At 46.3% G+C, this 20,286-nt stretch overlaps 1 protein-coding gene across 1 annotated transcript in view; it reads left to right on the top strand.

The window, feature by feature from the left end:
• Window positions 1-488: 488 nt before the first annotated feature.
• ARHGAP31 (Rho GTPase activating protein 31) overlaps window positions 489-20,286 on the top strand; it is a 60,630-nt gene continuing 40,832 nt past the window's right edge. The window contains exon 1 of the mRNA XM_064722265.1: window positions 489-1,125. Within this exon, the coding sequence (XP_064578335.1) occupies window positions 1,026-1,125 (100 nt within the window). The 5' untranslated portion in view covers window positions 489-1,025. The remainder of the gene's footprint in view (window positions 1,126-20,286) is intronic.

Below are 20,286 nucleotides of genomic sequence, written 5' to 3'. Positions count from 1 at the left end.
GCGCCTCGCAGCGAAGGACTCTGCGAGCAGGGCAGAGATTTATTGGAGAGGCTCCCGGTCTCTCCGCTCCTGGCCGGAGCCTGCCCGGCCCTTGCCGGGCTGTAGGGAATTGAGAGCAGGGAGCGCCCGGCCGCGCCAGGGATTCCTCCCGGGCAGTCCGCTATCTGCCGGGGCAAATCTTCCCTCTTCCTTCCCCCATCCCCATCCCTGTTCCCTGTTCCCCAAACTCCTCTCCCCGCCTTCCCTCAGCCTCTCGCTCACACACACACACTCACAGACATACACTCACACACACACTTTACTGCCAAAAAGCGTCCTCCGCCCCCTCCTCAGCTAACTTCCTTTCAGCATTTTTTTGAGCTGGATTATCCCAGGATTTGTAAAACGGGGAAAGGAGAGAGCGAGTGAGCGGGAGTCAGGACAGGAAGCTGGTTTCTCATTCCTCCAACTGTCCAAAGCAGGAGGAGGGGAAGGGGGGGAGCCAAAGAGGAGCCTTGTGCAGACTCTTCCCCAGTCCCTTCTCATTAGTCCGTTTGAACTTCCAGTCTCCTCCGAAAGCCAAGGGGAGCACGGCCAGGCTGGGACGCCTTCTGCTGGAAGTGGCGACAGCGCGACTGACGAAACGCAGAAGGTGGCTGTGGAGGGTCCCGGGATTGCGCTGAGGGAAAAGACGTCCCCCCACCATCTCCTGCCCCCAAGTTGCCAGCTCTGATGCGGGCACCCATCCGCCACCCACTTGCCTCTGATGAGAACCCTTCTGGGCTCAGGCTATGATCGCTGCTGCTGCGGGCTGTGCAGCCTCCTCTCGCCCTGACCTTCTTCTGCCGCAGGAGCAGCCCAACATCTGGTGGGGATTAATGTTTACTTCTCTGGCTGGACGCTGTACGGGACCCCCGATGTTGCTCCCTGGGAGCGGGACACGGGCGGTGGTCTGAGGAGAAGAGCAAGAATTTTGTCGCCCAGCGTGAGGCCGGGGGGAGGGGGGCAAGGCAGGAGGGGGGTGAACCTCTTTTGGGACTAACCTCATGAAGAACAAGGGAGCCAAACAGAAACTCAAGAGGAAGGGAGCCGCGAGCGCGTTCGGCTGCGACCTGACGGAGTATCTGGAGAGCTCTGGGCAGGATGGTAAATGCTTCTTTATTCTCACTCTGGTTGCAGAAAAGCCAAGCGCGTGTCCCCCTGTTCTTACTGGCAGGACTGCAAACCAGACCTTTCCAAAAGCTAAGGGTTAGACAACCTGGAGCTGATTTATCCCCGGGAAGTGGAGTCACTGCCCCATTACTCACAATGAATGAACGGTCGGAAGATTGCTTTGGTGATGCATCTGCATGACCCTTGCATGAGTAGTGCTGTGTGTGTGGAAAGGACTGGGCTGGGGTTCTCAGGCTGCCTAAGTGTGTAAAAGACAGCCTGACATCAGTCGTGATGTCCTCTCCCATCTATCTGGAAGGGAGTAACAGGCTTTTAGTGAGTCAGGTTTGGAAATCTGAATGGTGCTCAGTGTTGCCTCTCCAGGATTTCAAAATCCACCGTAAGTCCGTGAAACTAGAATTTTGGAGGACTCTGGGGAGGAGCTGGACTCCAGTGCAGTTCCCATGTTGTCCTTGGACTGCTGGATGGAGACAGGACAGAGACTGGGTTATGGGGTGGAGTACGGTGTGTGTTGTAGGAGACATCTGAGCTAACACGTTCACCACCCTGCCTGTTGGCTTTCACTCCTTCTCCCCTTGACCGTCACGCTCCCAGGTATTGAATGAGAACACAGTAGCTCAGACAAGAGGTAACTCCAATAAAATAAGGGGGTCCTGAGTTTGAAATAGTCAGTCCTTGATGAGGGAAGGAGCAGAACGTTTTTTCATAAAGTGGGTTGAATGACAAGAGAAGTGAGTTTGGCCAGCAGAAGGACCTGCAGTTTAGCGAGAGGAAAAAATAAATACATGCCTGTTACCATCCGTGATGTTAGCATTGTCATCCCTATTTAGCATTATGTTCCAATTTGAACTGACCAATTTTACCAATGTCAGGTTATTTCAAGGAAAAAAAAAAGACTTCTAGCAGCAATGTCAGCTTTGTACAGGGAGAGCTGTACAATCAGGTCTTTCATTTGCTGATGAGCATGGCTGATGAAGTGCAGTGTGGAACCGCACTGGCAGAGGGATGGGCTGCATAACAGGAGTACTTTCCATTGCACAGTGAAGAGGGCAGCAAATGTATCACTAAGATGAGCTGTTATATATGTGCATTTATTTATGTATGGGGAAAAACCAGCCATTCAATTGCATTGTGGGCTGTCTGCAACAGGTACTGGATCTTTTAACTTATATAGCTCTTAACAGCAATTGAATTAAGTGTCAAAAAAATAACAGACTTAATGAGCTGATGTCCCTTTGCCAGTGTGAGGTACTGACAGATAAATTCCGTCCAGGGCTACCATGGACTTCTGTGGTGAAGGAACTATTTACAGCTGTTTACAGGATCACTGGAAAACAAAGCAGGGAAGGCAGGCACAGGCAGTATATTCACTTGAAGCAGCAAGGGAAAAAATACTTACTGCAGTTGAAATTAGGCCAGATGAGCAAAATCTATTTCCTAAAATCCCGTAGTTGCTTTTTTAAAATATTTTAAATTTTTTTTTTAATTTTAAATTTTTGAGAACAAGAAGGAAGGACATTTTCTCAAATCTCATTTGTGACATGGTTCACAGTTCCAATGTACTTATGTGTCCATGCTGAGGAGCAGTGGGGAGAATAGAAAGTTCTTTTCCTTTCTGCAGTACTGCTGTTTGTTCAGTAGCACATCCCATTGCCCAGTGCTGTGGGATCCAGAAATGAAAGACTCAGTTGTTGTAGGTTTATTGGTAAGGGTGTAAGTTGTATTGGAAGTTCCAATTCATCAGGACAAGGGGAAAAGAAATTAAAGTATTAGAGATATTAATTTTGTTGGTAGTAGTACTCTCAGGATAAATAGGAATGACCAAGAATGCTGAAGTGATGTCTTGGGGAAAAAAGGAAGGTTGAGATGTCACCAGGACATCATGAACTTGCAACCAAATTAGAAGAGCATTCAGGGTATGAGAGATTATTGATTTGGGGAGAGTTGAATTGTCCTGCTAAGAATTATGTCCAGTGACAAGTCAGTGCTCCTGTAAGCAGCAGGTTTTATAGGGACATGAAGCTGTAACTTTCTCTCTGCTTTGTTTTTTTCTCAGTGCTGTGTGTTTAACTGGTGGGATGCAGGCTCAGGTTGTTCCCTACTGAGAAGCAATGAAGTTCTAAGACTGTTCCTGATATCTGAGAGTCAGGAGCAGGAGAGCTCTTTGGCTGCTGTCCAGCGAACATTTTGTTGTGTTGCGGGCCTTTCTGCAAGCAGGTTTGAAGTGTACCCAGAAGGGTTAAGTGTGAAGAAGATGCTGTGGGGTGGCAGGACGTGAGTCATACTGGTTGTGCTTTCCGTGCTCAGGTTTGCTTTAGGCCATCCTGCAGTGCTGGTGTGTGTGACTGGAGCTGCACAGAGGCTGAGACCTGCTTTGCTGGTGCTGGCCAGGGGAGCACAGGGGGTGGCCCAGGCTAGTGAAGACGATTCAATTTGGAATTTTCCCCTCGGGGTTGGTACATGACCTTTACAGTTAGGGGGTGCTGCGCTACTTGGGCGATGCTTTGTGCAGGAGAGGCACAACTTGAGGCCCTGCATGCTTGTGGTTGTTGATGAGCAGCTTGTGCTTTCTGTAAGGACCTTAGTCCCTGTGCTGTTGCCAAATTCCAGTGGAGAGAATGATACTCTGCTAAAGGTATCAGCATTTCCTCTCTTCCCATGTAACTCTTTAATGACTTGCTATGGTTCTCTTCAGAGACAGCCAAAGATCCTGCTATCTCCCTTACCAGATCCATATACCTAAGCCTCTCTTAGAAAGAACTTTATGATAATACAATAAAAGCTACAGCAGAACTACAAAGCATTAAAAAAAGATCAAATAGGAAGACTTTAGCAGGTACAGTAAAGCAGCTCAGGAGCCAAAAACATGATAGAAAGCCTTTAGCTGCAAGTTGATTCTTTCAGATCTGACTCAGGTCAGTGGTGATGGGCAGATGTGGATGTCTGGTGGCTGATTGGACACTCAGATGTGTTGAATTTACTGTGTTTCAAGTCAGTTCCTGTCAGTACCACATTTGACCCTACTTGGCCTTTTCCTGCTGGCAGTCTCTGCACAGACACTGGTCACACTTCTTATGGGGGCAGACTGCTATCAGTGCACACAAGCATTTAAAATCATGACTCAGGCCACAAAAACCACCACATAAAATCTTTGCTGAGTTCTTTGTCCGCTTTCTGTTTTCCAAAACTTCAGTGTGCATCTGGGTTATGTTTTCAAGTCTTTCTTTGGTAAGAGGGCTAGAAACTCAGGGAAAAATAAACTTCTCTTCCTCCTCACCACAATTATCAAGCAATGGCTTAAATAGCAGCGTGTATGAGGACAAGCTCACATCAGATATAAAGGAACGATGGCTGGCAATACCAATGAGGAAAAGTTGTCTAATTTTACGTAGTCCCTCCTGTGTCACTTCCAGCACTGAGTCCATACTTGAAGGCAACTGATCTTTTGGAATATAAAACTTCACTAGAAAGCAGTGTCCATTCCCAGACTTTGGACATGGGTAGGTATCCATGCAGAAGGAAGTGAGTACTAATGGCCCTTTACTAAAACTTTTTACTGTGCCAAACTTTATTGAAATGTATCAGTGTAATGGGGCTAATAGATAATGGTATTGAAGGATTAACATTAGAGTCATGTTCTGGCCTCTTGATAACCAGCTTGGTTTCCAGAGGAGAAAAATGCATTGTGCCTCTGCTGAAGTCAGTGGGAATTGCACATCAGGCTCTCAGTTACTGTAATAACAACAGTGTAATTTTCTGGTGACGAATGGGCCAGCAGAGAAGACAAGACACAAGTTTGTGCACCATCTTTAGCTGGGGCAGGACACTCTGAACTCCTTAAGAAAACAGTCACAAAGAACAGTCTTGCTTCTGGTTATATCACAAAAGTATTGTAAGAGGAGGCTATTGTAAGAGTCAAAGCTGTTAAAGTGAGAGGAGCTAAATCAAAAGGAATTTTAATATTCCTAGTGCTTCTAACTGTGGGAAATTCAAGCTGGGATTTCAGGTACACAGCCACGTACAACTTCCACTCTTTAAAATGGAAATGCACACAGCATCTACAAGAATTGAATTGTGATGGTAAAAGATTATCCAGTCTTTTGTATAGGAACTGCTAGCAATCCAGACCTACCTTTGCTTCGTATGCTTAGAGCCAGGTAGAACCTGGAAAAAGGCTGAATGTTTCCTGTGTCTTTTTGGTATGCTGATGTCTAGATGTTGGGCTAAGAGGTGCTACCAGGTGTGCACGAAGCCAAACCTCAGACTTGATGCCTTGTTCTTATGGTGCAGGTCAGCTCTGTGTGTCTGAGATTCCCCTATTTGCTGGAGAGTTAATTCTGCTGCTGCTGTACCCCTCTGTGGTTTCTTCCACATCTGTTTCCTGCCTGATGTTGTCTGATTGGGATGCAATGAGCTCAGCTTTTCCCCTCAGCCCCCTCCCACACTCCCCACAGCTCCCTCAATGGCTCTCATCCTGAGCCTGTAGCACCCAAATCCCTTCCTATCTATTCATCTGATGCAGCTTTATTGGCTTTGTTTGTTACTTGCTTTAGAAAAAAAGGGCTGCTTCGTTTGAGAAGTTTTGGAGCCACCAACTGCCTTGTTCTCCCCACTTGAGGGGAGAGAGAGCAAGGGCAGCCAGGAGCACTCCCTGAGGCTGGGGAGGGAAGAGGAGCTGTTGTCTTCAAATGTAGACAGGGAGATATGTGAGGAAAAACCATTACAAGTCCCTTGATTGTAGTATGAGAAAGGAGATAGCAACATGGCTTGCCCATATGACACTCTTATGTGCTGTGTGGCTGTGCAGTGGCTGCTTCTGCCTGATCACAGCGGCATTTGAATGAAAGAGTAAGGAAAGTTTTCATTTTGCATTAGTGGTCTCAAAAAACTGGTGGCTCTGGCCAACCCTGACTCTACAAGGAGGTTCTTCAATGCATCTGAGAGGTGCAGTAGGCAAAGACTTTGCTCTGGCATAGGCAGGTAGTTCAGAGGGAAAGCAGTAACAATAATTCAGCAGTAACAAGCTGGGTACAAAGGAAGGGTGGGCTTGGATACTGCTTGCTTGTTTTGGTACAGCCCCTTGAGCACCCTGTCCTCTGCACAGTGATTTTGTCATCATGCTTTTCACTGTGGAGCTGCCCTGTCCATACATGACTGGATAAGCAGACCTGTCACTCAGGAAAAAAATTTCTTGCTTCAAGAACAGACTCCCTTTGAGTCAATCATTAAACCTGCCACACAGATGTGAAACAGCTTTTCTGGGCCCTGTGGCTTTCTTTCCTCACCCTGGCATGTCTTTTGGGATAGGAGCATGCTGGGATGAGCATAAGGGTGCATGCAAGTCCAGAGCACTAATAAGTGTGTGCCACACAAGGCTGCATTTGTGTTCACTTAGGACATTTTTTTAATGTAGTGATGTTTCAAAGTGAAGCCATGCTCATACTTTTGGGTAGGTGCTTTGGTTAGTGCTGCATGCAACAAGTCCTGGGAAACTTGCTGAAGAATCATTAAAGACAAACTAGGGGAAAAAGAAGAAGCTTTTATTTTTTTTTTTTTTAAAGTCCCCGTGGAAAAATGAAAATGCCACATGCTCATTTAATCTGCTGCAGAAGAGTGAAGAACTGCATTCATCCCTCTCTCAAAATTAGAAAACTGTGGCACTGGGGATTTCTGTCTCAAGAACAGATCAAGCTGAAAAGAAACCTTTTTGTGGAGCCAAATTGCCTTCAATCTAGATCTCTTTCCTGACCTACCTTACTCTGTGGCTATGCAAACACTTGTCTCCATTCAAGGAAGGAAGTGGCAGGGGCTGGGAGGAGAACAGGACAAGAACGGCCTCTTGGGCTGGCTCAGAAATGCTCTAGTCCTCTTTATTTTTGTGTGTGGTGTGCTCTGGGGTCTGATCCACATTTTCACACTGCTGATATGCTGGGAGGCCACATGGCCTGTGCTCTGTGGGGTCTATTCCTGGCTCTAGTCATGCAGGCTGTGTGGATATTTAAGGCTGCATCCCCTCCCTTGTGACAGGAGCAGAAGGGACAGTTGAACTCTGATGTTTTGGGGGAAAGAAGTGGGATTGTTATTGTACAGTGAAGGAGAGCTGTGGCAGCGGGGCCTGAGAGCTGGGTACATGTATTGGCAGGTGGAGGAGCTTTGAGGGAAGACAGCTCCTTGGCCTTTCAGTGTCTGCCAAAGCGTGTCTATGGACAAGAGATGAGAAGCTTTGCTGCCAAAGTGGGTACTGTGGAGGAAATTATTAATAATGTAAATTCTTGCATTTTCTCCAGCCTCTGTCACAAGTGGTGCATCACATTTTGAGTCCCAGATACCAGCCTCTATGGCAACAAGTGAGAGCAAAAAGACACTGGGAACAACGGGAACAGAAGCCATCTGTTTGCTTCTGTTACTCTGCTGTTCCTTCTTGTTTTGGATTATGTTTGTGTTACTTCCTCAATCTGTTTCTGGTTCCTGGGACCTGGATTTTTGTGTCTCTGCGGCACAGTGTTACTGTTGTTTAACATTCATGTTGCAAGCTCAGCTCCTTGTTCTGTATTGACTTTCCATTGCTAGCACTGTGTGATTAGCAGAGAACTCTTGCATGTTGCCTGCTGCTTTACATTTCCCTGACTGAGCACTGCAGGAGGCAGATGTGTGGTTTGCATGCACTGAGCCCCACTTTGATCCTGCCTTTGCCCCCACCCCTGCAAACAGCATGAATCACATCTTGCCTGCAGATCTTAGGTTAGGACACGTATTTTGATTTAGCAAATGTTTTCTCTTTGTTGGTAGCAGCTGATTTCATCTGAACTTGGAAACCAAGGAGTAGGGACTCCACTGCTTGTGGTGCCACAGCTCTCAAAGGTTCAGGGAAACAGCTGTGCTGGATGGAGCACTGGCAGTGCACAGGGTGGATGTGCAACATGGGCTGATCTAGCAAGGGATGGGCAACCCTGGGAGGTCCCCATTGGCCAGGGATGCTTGGGTCCCCAGCTTTGGTGCAGGCCTGGTTCTAGTTTGGAGAGCTCAGAAAGCATCTGTAACTTGGGCTTGGCATATATGACGCAGTTCTACAGCAGCAACATTTGCTGGCAGGCAGGGTTGTGCCAAAAATGTATGTTCCAGTGTTTCTCCTTTAACAGTAATAGGGGAAATGAAAGCAGCCTGTCAGTGATGGCATAAGCAGCCCTGCTCTGAAGGGCTGGGCTGGGGTGGCTGTCGGATTGACTGCCCACATCATGGCTTGGACTGGATCTCTGTCTGGAGGGTGATTAAAGGATGGAGAGCTACCAGCATCTGCCTTCAGTCCAGCACCACCAGCAGGGTGCCAGATACACTTAGAGCTCTGACAGGAAAACCTACAGATATCTTATTGAAATGCGAAGGCTGCTAAATGGCTGCACTGCTGGTTATTTCAAGGGCAGCTAGTGTTCCCACCCGCCTACCAGTGGCTCCTTTCCATACATTCCCTGAGCCTCAAGCCTCAGCTGTCCTTTGCTCGCATGCCAGAGCCTTCAGCTTCTCTGCTGATAACTTCAGTTAATGTGTTTTGCATTGTCAACAACAACAAAAACCCAAACCAAACCAACCAAACAAAAAAACCCACAAAAAAGCCCCAAACAAAAAAAATCTGCAGTATGTTTACAATGCACACAGAGAACAGTGTAGCATAAATTGAATTTATTGTTAAATGAAATTACGTTGTGCAACAGTGCTGACTGTATTATTATAACTTTCATACTTAATTCAATAATGTAGACTCTGTTTTCCACATTTATCTGAAACCACAAGCAGACTTTCCAATCTTCTGCGCCAGTGTGATTGCAGATAAGAAAGTACTTAACCATGGACTTAAGATCTACCTTTTTGTCAGATGCTGGGGCCTTTGCATACAATGAAGTTATAGCCACCGATACTGACCTTCACCCTCACTCAGGTGCCAGATCCCTGCTACCCCTGTGTGTGACAGGGAGGGGTTCAGTCCCTAATGCTACAAGTCTTGTGCCACTTAAGTGCACAGGGGAGTGCCAGTCCTCTTCTGTTCCATCCTCCCTGCCTTGAACAGGACCCTGCACCTGGATTAGATTCTTCACTTTCACCTGAGTGGGAGCCCTTTGATTTTAACAGTGCACCAAAAGGGGAAGTGCAAAACTCATGATTTTGCAGTTGCCTTCAGTTCCTTCAGCTCAGTTGCTGTGTTCCCATTTGGGAGCAGCCCCCTGGCCTAGGTTCAAACCAGCCTTCTTCCACCCTGGTGTCACCTGTGATGATGGGTGTGACAGACTCAGCTCCAGGCCATGTCAGGTTGGCTGCATGGCTGCATCTTAGGTGAGTTAATGTCCATATAGGAAGAGTTACCTTAACAACAGTAGAAAATGTTACAGAATCACAGAATTTCTGAGCAGGAACTTCTTGAGATTAACTAGACCAAACCCTCTGCTCAAGCAGGGTGAGCAAGAGCCAGTTGCCCAAGACTGTGTCCAGTTGAATGTTAAATATCTCCACAGAATTTTGGATGTAACCTCTGTGAGCAAACTGATCACTGATCCAGCCTCAGACTACCATCAGAGTAAAAAAATATTGCGTTCAGATGGAATCTCCTGGTTTTTAATTTATGTATTTTGTATTGTCAATAGGCACAACTGAGAATAGACTTGCTCCCTTTTCTTCATTCCCTTCCAGCAGGTCTTCATTCACAATGATAGATCCTTCTTGATCCTTCTGTTATACAGGATAAGATGATCCTGGTCTCTCCTCACATGAGACATGCTCAAGTCCTTTAATCATTTCTGTGGCCCTGAGCTGAGCTTGCTCCAGCAAGTCCTTCTTGTACTGTGGAGCCCAGAGCTGGACACAGGACTCCAGCTGTGGGCTCAGCAGTGCTGAGCAGAGGGGAAGGATCACCTCCCTCAACCTGCTGGCAACTCACCTCCTAACTCTTCTGATGTTCTCGGTAATCTATGCAGTTACTAGCAGAGATTTTCCTTGGTATTCCAGTTTTTGCTAGCAATTCAATCAATAAGTAATGTGTAATCAGGACATTGTAAAGGATGCTTTCTACCTTGCCTATGCTCTTTCTGCCCTGGTTAATACCCAAAAGGAATTGTCTTTTCATAAAGAGCCCCAGTTCTTTAATGCTTTCTGAAGTTTTGCTGCTGGTCAGCCCAGAAAAATTAATTTATATAACACACTGCTCTGCTACATCTTCTGAAAGCCATGCAGAGCTTTGGCTTAATAGAAAGTCTACAAAAAATGCATTGAAGCAGCACACCTTTCTCAGGTGGCGTTTGTCCCCCTGTCCTCCCCCAAAGCCACACTGCACAGAACCAGGGCATTGTGGCCAAGCTCCTTTCTACCAAAGCATGTCCAGCAGACTGGAGAGTGAGAAACTTTGCTGCCAAAATGGGTGCAGTAGGGGAAATTATTAATAATGCAAACCTTGCTTTTTCTCCACCCACTCTCACCAGTGGAGCATCACATTTCAAGTCCCAGATACCAGCCTCTATGGCAACAAGGGAGAGCAGAAAGGCACTGGGAACAAGGGGAGCAGAATTTGTGTTACATCTCCAGCACAGGGATCGAGCAAGGGGAGGGGAAACTCACATCCCTTTGCAGGATTCTCAGCTGCGTCTGCTGCTCTTAGAAATGTGCCCTGAGCAGCTGACTTGGGTTCATAGCAATTTGTCTCCAGCTCCTCACTGCCCTCTTCTACGCTCCGGGCTCAGCTAACTAAATGCCTTTGGAAATGCTATTATCTCCTGTGCTCTCTGGGGCCAGGAGCAGCGTGAAGATTGATCATCTGGAACAGGAGGCTTTGTTTAGTTCTAGAAAATACAGAGGAGTTAAAGAAAGAACAAAAAATAAACGCCAAACCCAATGCAAAACTCACTTTAAATCTCATGCCCTTTATTTGCTCTCACCAGTCTTGGAACGTGAATGTATTTTGTTTTGTCATGTCATTAGATATTATCACATGAGGAAATGGTTAGAGGAGATATACTTGCATCTCTAGAACAGGGATTGAACATCCAAATGACCAGGAGATATTCCTGATATAACTAAGTTGTGTAATTTATTTCCTGAAGAGCATCAGACAGCAGACCAGCTTTTCTGATACAAACTTCATTTAAAGGATGCCCTGGCTGGTGTTCACTAAACACAGTGGCATTGATACTGCATTTTTACCTGAAAGATGCTGGACATGCTCACAAATTTTGTATACACGTGGGATGCAGGGCTGAGAATCCAGCTGGATCTGTGCCTGTACTCACCATCTATATTCACTGGCTCATAAAAAAATGCTGATTTAGCAGACAGAACACTGGGAGGAAGGGTGTCTGTGTGTGTGTGTGTTGTGTGTGTGCTTATCTGCAGCTGAATATTTCAGCTGGGATATTTTTGATACATTGGCGTTCTGCGTTTACCATCTCAGCAGTGAATGTGACTGTCAGTCCTGTTGCAGACAGGCAGCTTGGCAGCTCAACAGAGCCATCCAGCATGTGGAAACCCTTTGCTGCACATGCAACTAGTGCTGGCATTTCTATTCCTCTCCCATTGTGGTGGTAGCAGTCACACCTCAGGAGGTTCAGAGGTGTGATCAGGCAGGGTGAGCTTCCTTCTTGAGCCCTTGCATCTGTGCTGCAATTTGTGTGAAATGAATAAGCTGTCAGAGGGACTGAATTGTTTACTTTCTTTGTGCAAAATCAGAGAGGGAAACAGCTTCACCATTTTGCTCTTTCTGTTTTTATCTTCTCAGTGTGCCCCAGTTGGTAGTGCATTTTCCTTACCCTTGTTCTGGTCAGGTAATTTCAGATACATGAGAGGCTAAATGAGAACAAACTCTCTTGTGAGATTTATTGCATCTTCTGCTTCTAATCAAGCCAGAAAAATAGAGCAACAGACTTCCTCTGTAATCCTGTTCTCTCCATTCCAGTCCCGACTGGAAACCAGAAGTACAACAAGGAGGAATGCAGAAAAAACAAAAAAAGTTAAAACAAATGTCCTGGAATCTCTAAGAAAAGTGTGGGGTTTGGCCTGAGGTGATGGCTCAGGGGTGCAGAGGGGGCATGGAAGATTGTCCCTTCTCTCAAGTGTTTTCAGTTCCCCCTGCTTAGCTGTTATTTTTTACCTCCCCCTGTGCTACCCTCCCCGTCTCTCTCCATTTTGATGACTTTATTGCCAGGATGGCAGTATGCACATGTTGCCAAAGTCAATACATCAAGCTCTGTGCCCAAGGCAGGCTTAGGAGCAGTAAATGAGAAGAGCTGGTCTTGATCCATTGGGTCCATCATTCTTCCCTCCTGGCTCGATAGTGACTTACACACTGCTGCCTGAGGTTCGCTGTGTAAAGCCACAAACGGGAGCTGAGCCAGGAAATTCAGTTCCATATCCCAGTAACTTCAGTTTGGGGTCACCCTCCAGACTTGCCAGAACCTAGATAAGGAATGGAATCCCCTGCAGCCCCATCTGTAGATCAGGTGGGTGTAGGTGACCCAGTGCCTGCTGTCCTCCTCGGGGTGGCAGGCAGAACACAGTGCTGGAGGCAGCCCTCCATCACTGCTCACAAACCTGCTTGCGGCGGGGAGGAGCTGATGTGACAAACACAAAGGAGGGCTAGGAGTCCTAATTAGTCCTAATTTCTATCCTGCTAAAACACCCATCTGTCACTGTGCTGCAATAATGAGATTTGAAGAGATTAACTGGATACTGGTAAGGCCCCTCAGCATGGCAGCTCAGTGAGTGTGCTGCTGCTCTGCTTTAAGCCACGCTTGCAGCAATTACACCCCAAGCAGGTTTTTATGTCTGGGTAGTGCTTGCATGGGAGTGGCCCAAAAAAATCTGCTACAGGAATGGGGTGGGTGATTCAGAAGATGGCAAGCATAGATTCAGCTCTGTCAAGTTGCTGTCTAGGCATCATGTGGGGAAATGTTGCCATTTGGGCACATGGTAAAACAAGGACCCCAATATTTAAAAAATCCCTGGTTTATCTTTTTCTTTCCTAGAGGACAGGGTCTCTTTTACAAATGCACATGCTGTGCTGTGTCTTTTCCTTTGCAGAAGCAATTTCTGCTGGAGCTAGGATTTGTTTTTTTATCCAGTGTCCTAAACTGTCACGTAGTGCTGCTCTGCCTGGCTCAACAGCTGCCACCTCCCAGCCTAGAGGTGGGTGGAGTGAGTCTTGTTTTTGCAGTTTGTGAAATATTTCAGGATGTAAGGCACTCATTAAATTATTGATGTTAGCTCTTGGGCATTAAACAGCTGTGAACTGCAGCTCTGGATCCTAAGGGCTTTAGAGGCTTATCCGTGCCCTAATGATGGTTCCCTGTTTGGGATTTTCATGCATCTCTCACTGCAGATTTGAACTCACTGCAGGATGGTGGAAGGATTTAGCAGATGGACAAAGGGTGACTGCAAGGCTTTTCTTTGCAGCATTATATACCTGTGAAGCAAAAATAATTGAGCTTTGGTAGAAAAAGGGAAAAGACACGTGCATGTTTTCTTTAGGAGAATGGAAAAATTAGAAAAATGTGTTCCTGCCTCTTGACAGAACATGCTTTCAGGGCATGAAAAGATTTTGAATAGTTGTGATTCAAGGAACAGTGCAGGTGCACCTGATATCAATTCTTGTGCTTAAGGAAAGATATTGTAGCTTGTAATGTGCCTTATTCCTATCCTCTTTCCCAGTCCTGCCTCCTTGAAAAGTGGCTGGCAGCAGCAGCACTGCTGACTTTACCTTGTGGTGACTGCAGGGTGGAGATTTGGACTTTCAGTGCAGCTCTGTCTCTGCAGAACCTTCAGCTCCTTGGCTGGGCTGTGGAGGTGAAAAACAGCACCTTGGCTGATGTGGGACAGGGAAGGGAAGGTAACAAATGTGGCACCATGAGCTGTTGAGATCTCTGGGCAGCTTTGACGGCTGCTTGCTCGTTCCCAAGGAACTGACTGCTGTGTATGGCAGGGAAATCCGCTCCCAGGTTTGACAGGGGTCCCATGTTTGTGTTTGAATGGGAAGTGTTCAAGAGGCTTCTCCCTTCACCTCTGCTTTCCCACCCATTCTCCCCTCTCTGCTTCGGGGCGCTGGGGGGCACAAAACCCTCCTGTTTGTTGTGGGGTAGGAGCAGGGTGAGGGCCTTCCCTGACCCTCTCCTCCCCTCAGCAGTTTGCATGGTAATTAGCTCGTCCCTAGCAGACAAGCCCACAGCCCAACAGAGCGACAATTCAGATGCTGAACAATGTCCAATTATCCCAGCCCTGGGAGCAAGAGGCCACTCCCTGACACGTGGGCTCCGTGTCCCTGGCCAGATGGCTCCTCAGACTCCCTTGGCTGGCCCAGTAATGCTGCTTGGGGAATTTGACACGTGTCAGCAGTTTTGGCTGAGTGCTTTCGTGAGCTACCAGCAGCGCAGTTGCCTGAAATATTGGGAAGAGCTCAGTGTGCGCCCCGGGCAGTGCCACCCACTCCATGCCCTGTGCTGAGACCGGGCTGGTGGCTACAAGGGAACACGGGTGCTCACCTGTGGAGGGAGATCTTGCAGCCTCTGCTTGGCTACCTGTATTTCCCATCTGGTTTGGTGACCTGCTGGAGATGTAAGCAGCTTAAAGGCACACCTTTGGCTTTTCTCTTTGCATTCCAGCATTTGTGCACCAGTGAGGGCTGAATTGCTCAGATTAGAGTTGGAACTGCATGAAGGAGGTGGCAGGAGTCACATCCATGGCATGCCACAAGCTGTGGCAAGCTCTGCTCCTCAATGAGAGACCTTAGGGCACTCCTTCTTTTTCCACATCCTACCTCCCTCAGTGATTAAATGATGCTGGTATCACCTTCTTTTTGGTGCAAAGCTCCCATTATTGTTGTCATTAAATGGGAAGAGTCCTAGCTGTAATCATCACCCAGTGCTGAAAAGTGGGCTCTTGCAGCTCTGTGGTGTTACACATTGGCTGAGAGTGAGGGCAGGGAAGGATTGGACTCACCCAGCTTGCCTTTCTCAGCAGGTTTCATACCAGGAGGCTCTGAGGGAGGTGTGAGGAGCACCAGGGTGGCATCACATGCTCAGAGTGCTTCGTTCTGGCTTGGCTTCTGCCCCAAAACGTGACAATTCAGCTTTGAAGAGAACATGACAGCCATTTGCCATCTAACCTCTGGTCTTAGGAAATGGAAAAAACAATTCAGCATGGATATGAAATAGCAGAAGAGATTACCCTAGACTGGAGCTTGGCCAGGCTGCTTCTGCTAATCTTGCAAAAAAAAAAAAAAAATGGAAACCAAGCAGAAAAATAAAAAACACTACAAAGAATTTCTGCAAGGCTTCATTTTATAGTCTCTGATTTAGAAGGCAGAATGTACAATAACACAGCTTTCCCTTTGCACACCATGGGATGGGTTCATTACTGACTCATGGATAGGACTGCCCCTTACAAGTTGCCTGAAGCAACTTTGATTGATTCTGGTTTTAGGACCAGGCCCAACCTTAATTTATTGATAGAAGTTAATGATAATGCATACAAAGAAACAGCTGGGAGAGAAGAAGTGTGGCAGAGAAATGGAAAAGAACACTGGAAGAAATGAATGGGGAAAGGGAATAAGGGCAAAAGTAGTATGGAGAAAAGCATGTGAGGAAATTCCAACATGCATGAAAGGGAGGAGGTGAAGGCTGGAAAAAATAATCTGAGGGCAAAACTGACTGTATTGGAACAAATGGACACTGCAATGAATGGTGGAAGAGAGAGGGATATAAGTGGGAAGAAAATTCAACATCATGGCAGCTTTTATAGTGGGGGTGTTACAGAGGAAGAGACACTGCTCTGGGTTCAGACAGCTGGAGGATAGACAGGAACATGCTCTAAGTGTCGACCATGCTTGTTATACAAAACTGCTCTTCCAGATATTTACCCAAAAGTGAGACAGGGCAATTGGTAAAAGAATAATTTCTGACTTGTTTCAGCCCTTGGAACAAATTTGGTTTTATGAAGTGCAAAGTAGATGCCATTGAGTTACTACATTGCAAGTGACGGTTTTTTTAATAAGCTACTTACATTTTTTCATTCCCCTTTTGGCACCTAACTGATGTTAAAATGAGCTTCAGTCTCTGACTGGTTCCAAAGTCTATGGATGTGGACAAGAGCAGCTTTGCCTTGCTTGGACAAGCTCTCAATGTTTAAATGTACTCATCTTCATCACCTGCTGAAGGATGTGGTGCTTCAGCTTCCTTTGCTTTGGAAGCTTGTGCTATGAATCAAAACTTCTCTGATTTTACAGTGTCCAGCATGGTCCTGCTTTTAGATCATTCAGTTCATCCCCCTGTGAGACACACCTGTGCAAGAATATGAACTTAGCCTGGAGTTTTCTTCCCTCTGAAACAGGTCAGCCATATACTAAAATCAGGATACAGGTCATGGCCTGAAGTGTCGCTCAGCTGTGTTGGCTGTGGGGAACTGTGAAGGCAAAGAGATGATGGACTTGTACAGCAGAACTGTAGCTATCAAAATGTGAGGAAGTTTGATTAAGTATGATCTCAACGCCCTTTTCCTGCAACACCCCTGCTTGTGTTTGCAAAGTGTTTGTTAGTGTCTCAAAGCCCTTAGTACAGCAAGATCCAGGAGTCAGAAAGACAAAAGAAACACAGTCCAGAAACCCAATTCCTGGACATATGCCTTTGAGAAATGTAGTGCATTAAAGGTTTTTTTCTTTGGTTGCTTCCTCTTTCCTTGCTTCCTCCAGTCTTTGTTATTCCCAGCAACGACTTTATTTACTTATTTGCTTCTTCCCAAACCACTGGACAGACGGGGGCTTCATCAGGGAACAGTTTAGCTGCAGTGGGCAAAACAATGGGGCTTTAATCAGGGTGCCTCCAGCAGCCACTGCTGGCCAGAGGTTTCTCTGAATTCCCAACATGGAACAGTTGCCTCTTTCATGAAGTGCCTGTGGGATGAGCACAGGATTGCTACACCCAAAGCATTTTCATGCAGCCACAGCTCTCTGAAAGGAAACACTGCTGAGGACACCGCCTGCAACGCCCCAAGCTACTGGGGTGACCAGCATGAGAGAGTCTTTCTTCCAGGCCTGGGCTGTGTTTGCCTTCCACATGCAATATGTGAATAGCTCAAGTCTGGAAAGTGTTTAGGAAAGCATCTAACTTCTCTCTTAAAGGAGGAAAAAAAATAAAGGAGGGAAAAAGAAAAAGAGAACGTCAGGGATAAAGAAATAGTTTCCAGTGACTTGATGCAGTGTGGCCAAACTATTTGTAATAATTTCCTTTAAATTCCTTTTTATATAGAAAGAATTAAATATGAAATCATGAATCAGGAAGCAGTCATCCTGCCAGCCAGTGACATGTTCAGAGACATCAGAGCAAAGTGAGAAAGACACAGAACAGCGGGAGACTTGCAAAAACCTTTTTTAGCTCTCTCTTTTTCTTCCTCTTTTTGTTTAGTGTACACATTCATGTAGAACTAACATTTCTGACCCAAAAGGAGCTGCGGGAATCTCCTGCTGTTCCTTGTCTCTCCAATGGCAGCCCTAAACCTTCCTGTCTTGATGTGTCTCATCTGTCTGTGTTTCCTGATGGATGTTGCAATCCCCAGATGTTTGGATACCTGATTCATCTCAAAGAAGACTGTGAAACATTAGGTATTTTTAAATACCCAGCTTTATAATTGCTTTGTTTAACTTTGCAACATTCTGAATTCATATAAGGCAATAATAAAAATCACTGCTGTTTTCCTTCAAAGTTTTTTGCCATTGCTGCTTCTAAACTTGTGTGCACACAATGGCTTTTGCCTTTGCATTAGCAAGGTTATAACATTCCTGTTTCCTGAATTTGTGTTTTTCCAATGGCTTTTTTTCAAATCCTCTGTAAAGGTTCCTATCAGGAGTGCCCAGGCTTTTGTATAAAGGAGGATGGATGTTACCCAAGTGCTACCAAACTGAAGTTAAGAAATTTCCCCAACAAAACCTGAAGTCAGAAGAAACAGACCTTGTGCCTGTTGTCTGCAAAGGTCTACAGGCCCACAAAGCTGACTTGGGTTGCATTTGAGTTTTGCATATCTCAGAAGCCTGCTGGATTACACTCTGGAGCTCTCTGGAGCCTTTGCTGTGTCTTGGCCAAAATGAGAGATGAAGATGCCTCTCTGAAGCCCTGTTCATTTCTTGAACTTACTCTTCTCAGATTGCTCTGATCAGGGCTGAATTTCAAGTACAGACGCCTGACTTCAATTTCCCTGAAATACAGGGTGTTCATCTCAGGATTTTTATCTGAGTCTGTCTCTAGGTTGGCTCCAAGGGAAAAGAGAATAAATACTACAGGCCAGGAGACTGCAGATGCAAAAAATTATAGGCTTTAAAATGTCACTAGCTGAGCACATAATAGATATTCTTCACATTTTATGATTAACTGTTGTGTTCTGTTGGCCAGTGCTGCCTTCCTGATGTAATTTATAAAGGAGTCTCAGGTCAGGGTGAGGCAAGCCAGATTCAAAACTGGATTTCCTGAGAACACCGCTATCTTTTGCAACTTTTCCGTAGCTTTCTCTGAGCAGGACAAGCTTGCCTGCATACACCTGACTGTGACTCCCACCCTCTTTGCCATCTCCCCTTCCATTCCTAGTCCAATAGGATGTCATTCCCCCAAATATCTGCTTGCATTCTGCAAAGCAAACTGGTTTATGAACCAGGTTATGCAGCTGAATCATGCCATCATGCCCAGCTTTTCAGATCAAGGGAAGTGCATTATGTGTAGGATTCATACAACTGTCTCCCATCTCTGCCCAGAGCTCTCTTAGAAACTGGGATGACCTGAATGCTGTGTGTGAAACCAGTCTCCACATGGGGCCATCTGTGCCTAGGGGACCCGGGCACTGGTCTTTAGGCCTTGGCAGCTGTATCTGCACTTCATGGATTTGTACTGATGTGTTTCCTTGCAACTTCTTTCATCTGCTGCTCACGTGGGCCGGAGGCACAGCTGGCCTCACTGCATGTCCCCTGCCCAGCATCCTCTGGTGTGTGAAGCTGTGGAGTAGAGGGGGCTGTGCAGAGCAGTGTGGCAAGGTTGGATGGAGCAGGGCTGTAGAAGCCAAGGGATCCCGTTAGGAGCAAACCCTTTGTCTGTATGTTGTGCCACGAGCCTTCCCTAGCACAGGGCTCTCATCACTCCGTGTGTCCTTTCAACCACTCCATACACAGAGTCTCTTGCAGTGGGACGCAAGCAGTTTAAGGGATTTTCATGCTGTCAGAAGAAGAGTGTCTTCATTTTGTTACTGTGGCTCTGAAACGTTTCTCCAGCACCTTGTAGCTTCTGACTCCTTGCCTCCATTTCAGCATGCTGCCTTTCACCACTGAGCTATTCCTGAGGCACAGCCTGCATGGCGTGGGGCCAGCCTCTGACCTCAGTGATACTAGTATAAATCTGGGATACTGCAGCCAACTGGTATGGAAGTACTCAGCTCTGGATATACAGAAACTATTCCCAGCCGTAAAGGGGCTTACGATTTGGGTTAGTGAAACAGCAGATCAAAGGCAACTTCTATGTGATGGGGATACTTGCAAATCTCTCGTGTGACAAAGTGTTTCTGCAACATCCACACTTTTCTTGTTACTACTAGAGTGAGCCATGACTTAATTCCAAGGATGTCCAAGGAATGCACCAGAACTCAACTGATGCAAAGAATGAAAAAATAACCAAATTTTAGGTGGATTTCTCAACAGAAGGTTGACTGTTGTAAGTTGCTGCATTTGACATTGAAGACAGTGGTGCTGTCAGTTCCAAGAGAAGTAGGTTGTGTTGGCCTAGAACCCTTCTCAAATTACTGAGAAACTCTTGGTGAGGTTGGGTATGGATCAGAGCAGTGTCCAAGTTGAAAGCTTTGATGACAGTGTCTGGATAGGAGGTTTTGGAGACCTGGAGACAAGGCATTGTCTGATTTGAGTGTGCTTGACACAGAATGACCTTCCTTGAATGAAACTAAGCTGCAGACAAACATGAACTTTTGTGAGACTTGCAGCAAAATTCCTCTTTGGCCAGGGTCCCTTTTTTCTGTAATTGAAGGAAATTAATGGAAAATAAAGAGTGGGAAAAAGCATTGTGATAGGAAAAGATCAACTGAACCTGAGAGAAGCAGAACAGAGAGCAGGAAGAGCCTCAGCTC

This window comes from Zonotrichia leucophrys, chromosome 1, assembly GCF_028769735.1.
Source record: "Zonotrichia leucophrys gambelii isolate GWCS_2022_RI chromosome 1, RI_Zleu_2.0, whole genome shotgun sequence".
NCBI lineage: Eukaryota > Metazoa > Chordata > Aves > Passeriformes > Passerellidae > Zonotrichia > Zonotrichia leucophrys.
This window is presented reverse-complemented; position numbering and strand designations above follow the sequence as displayed.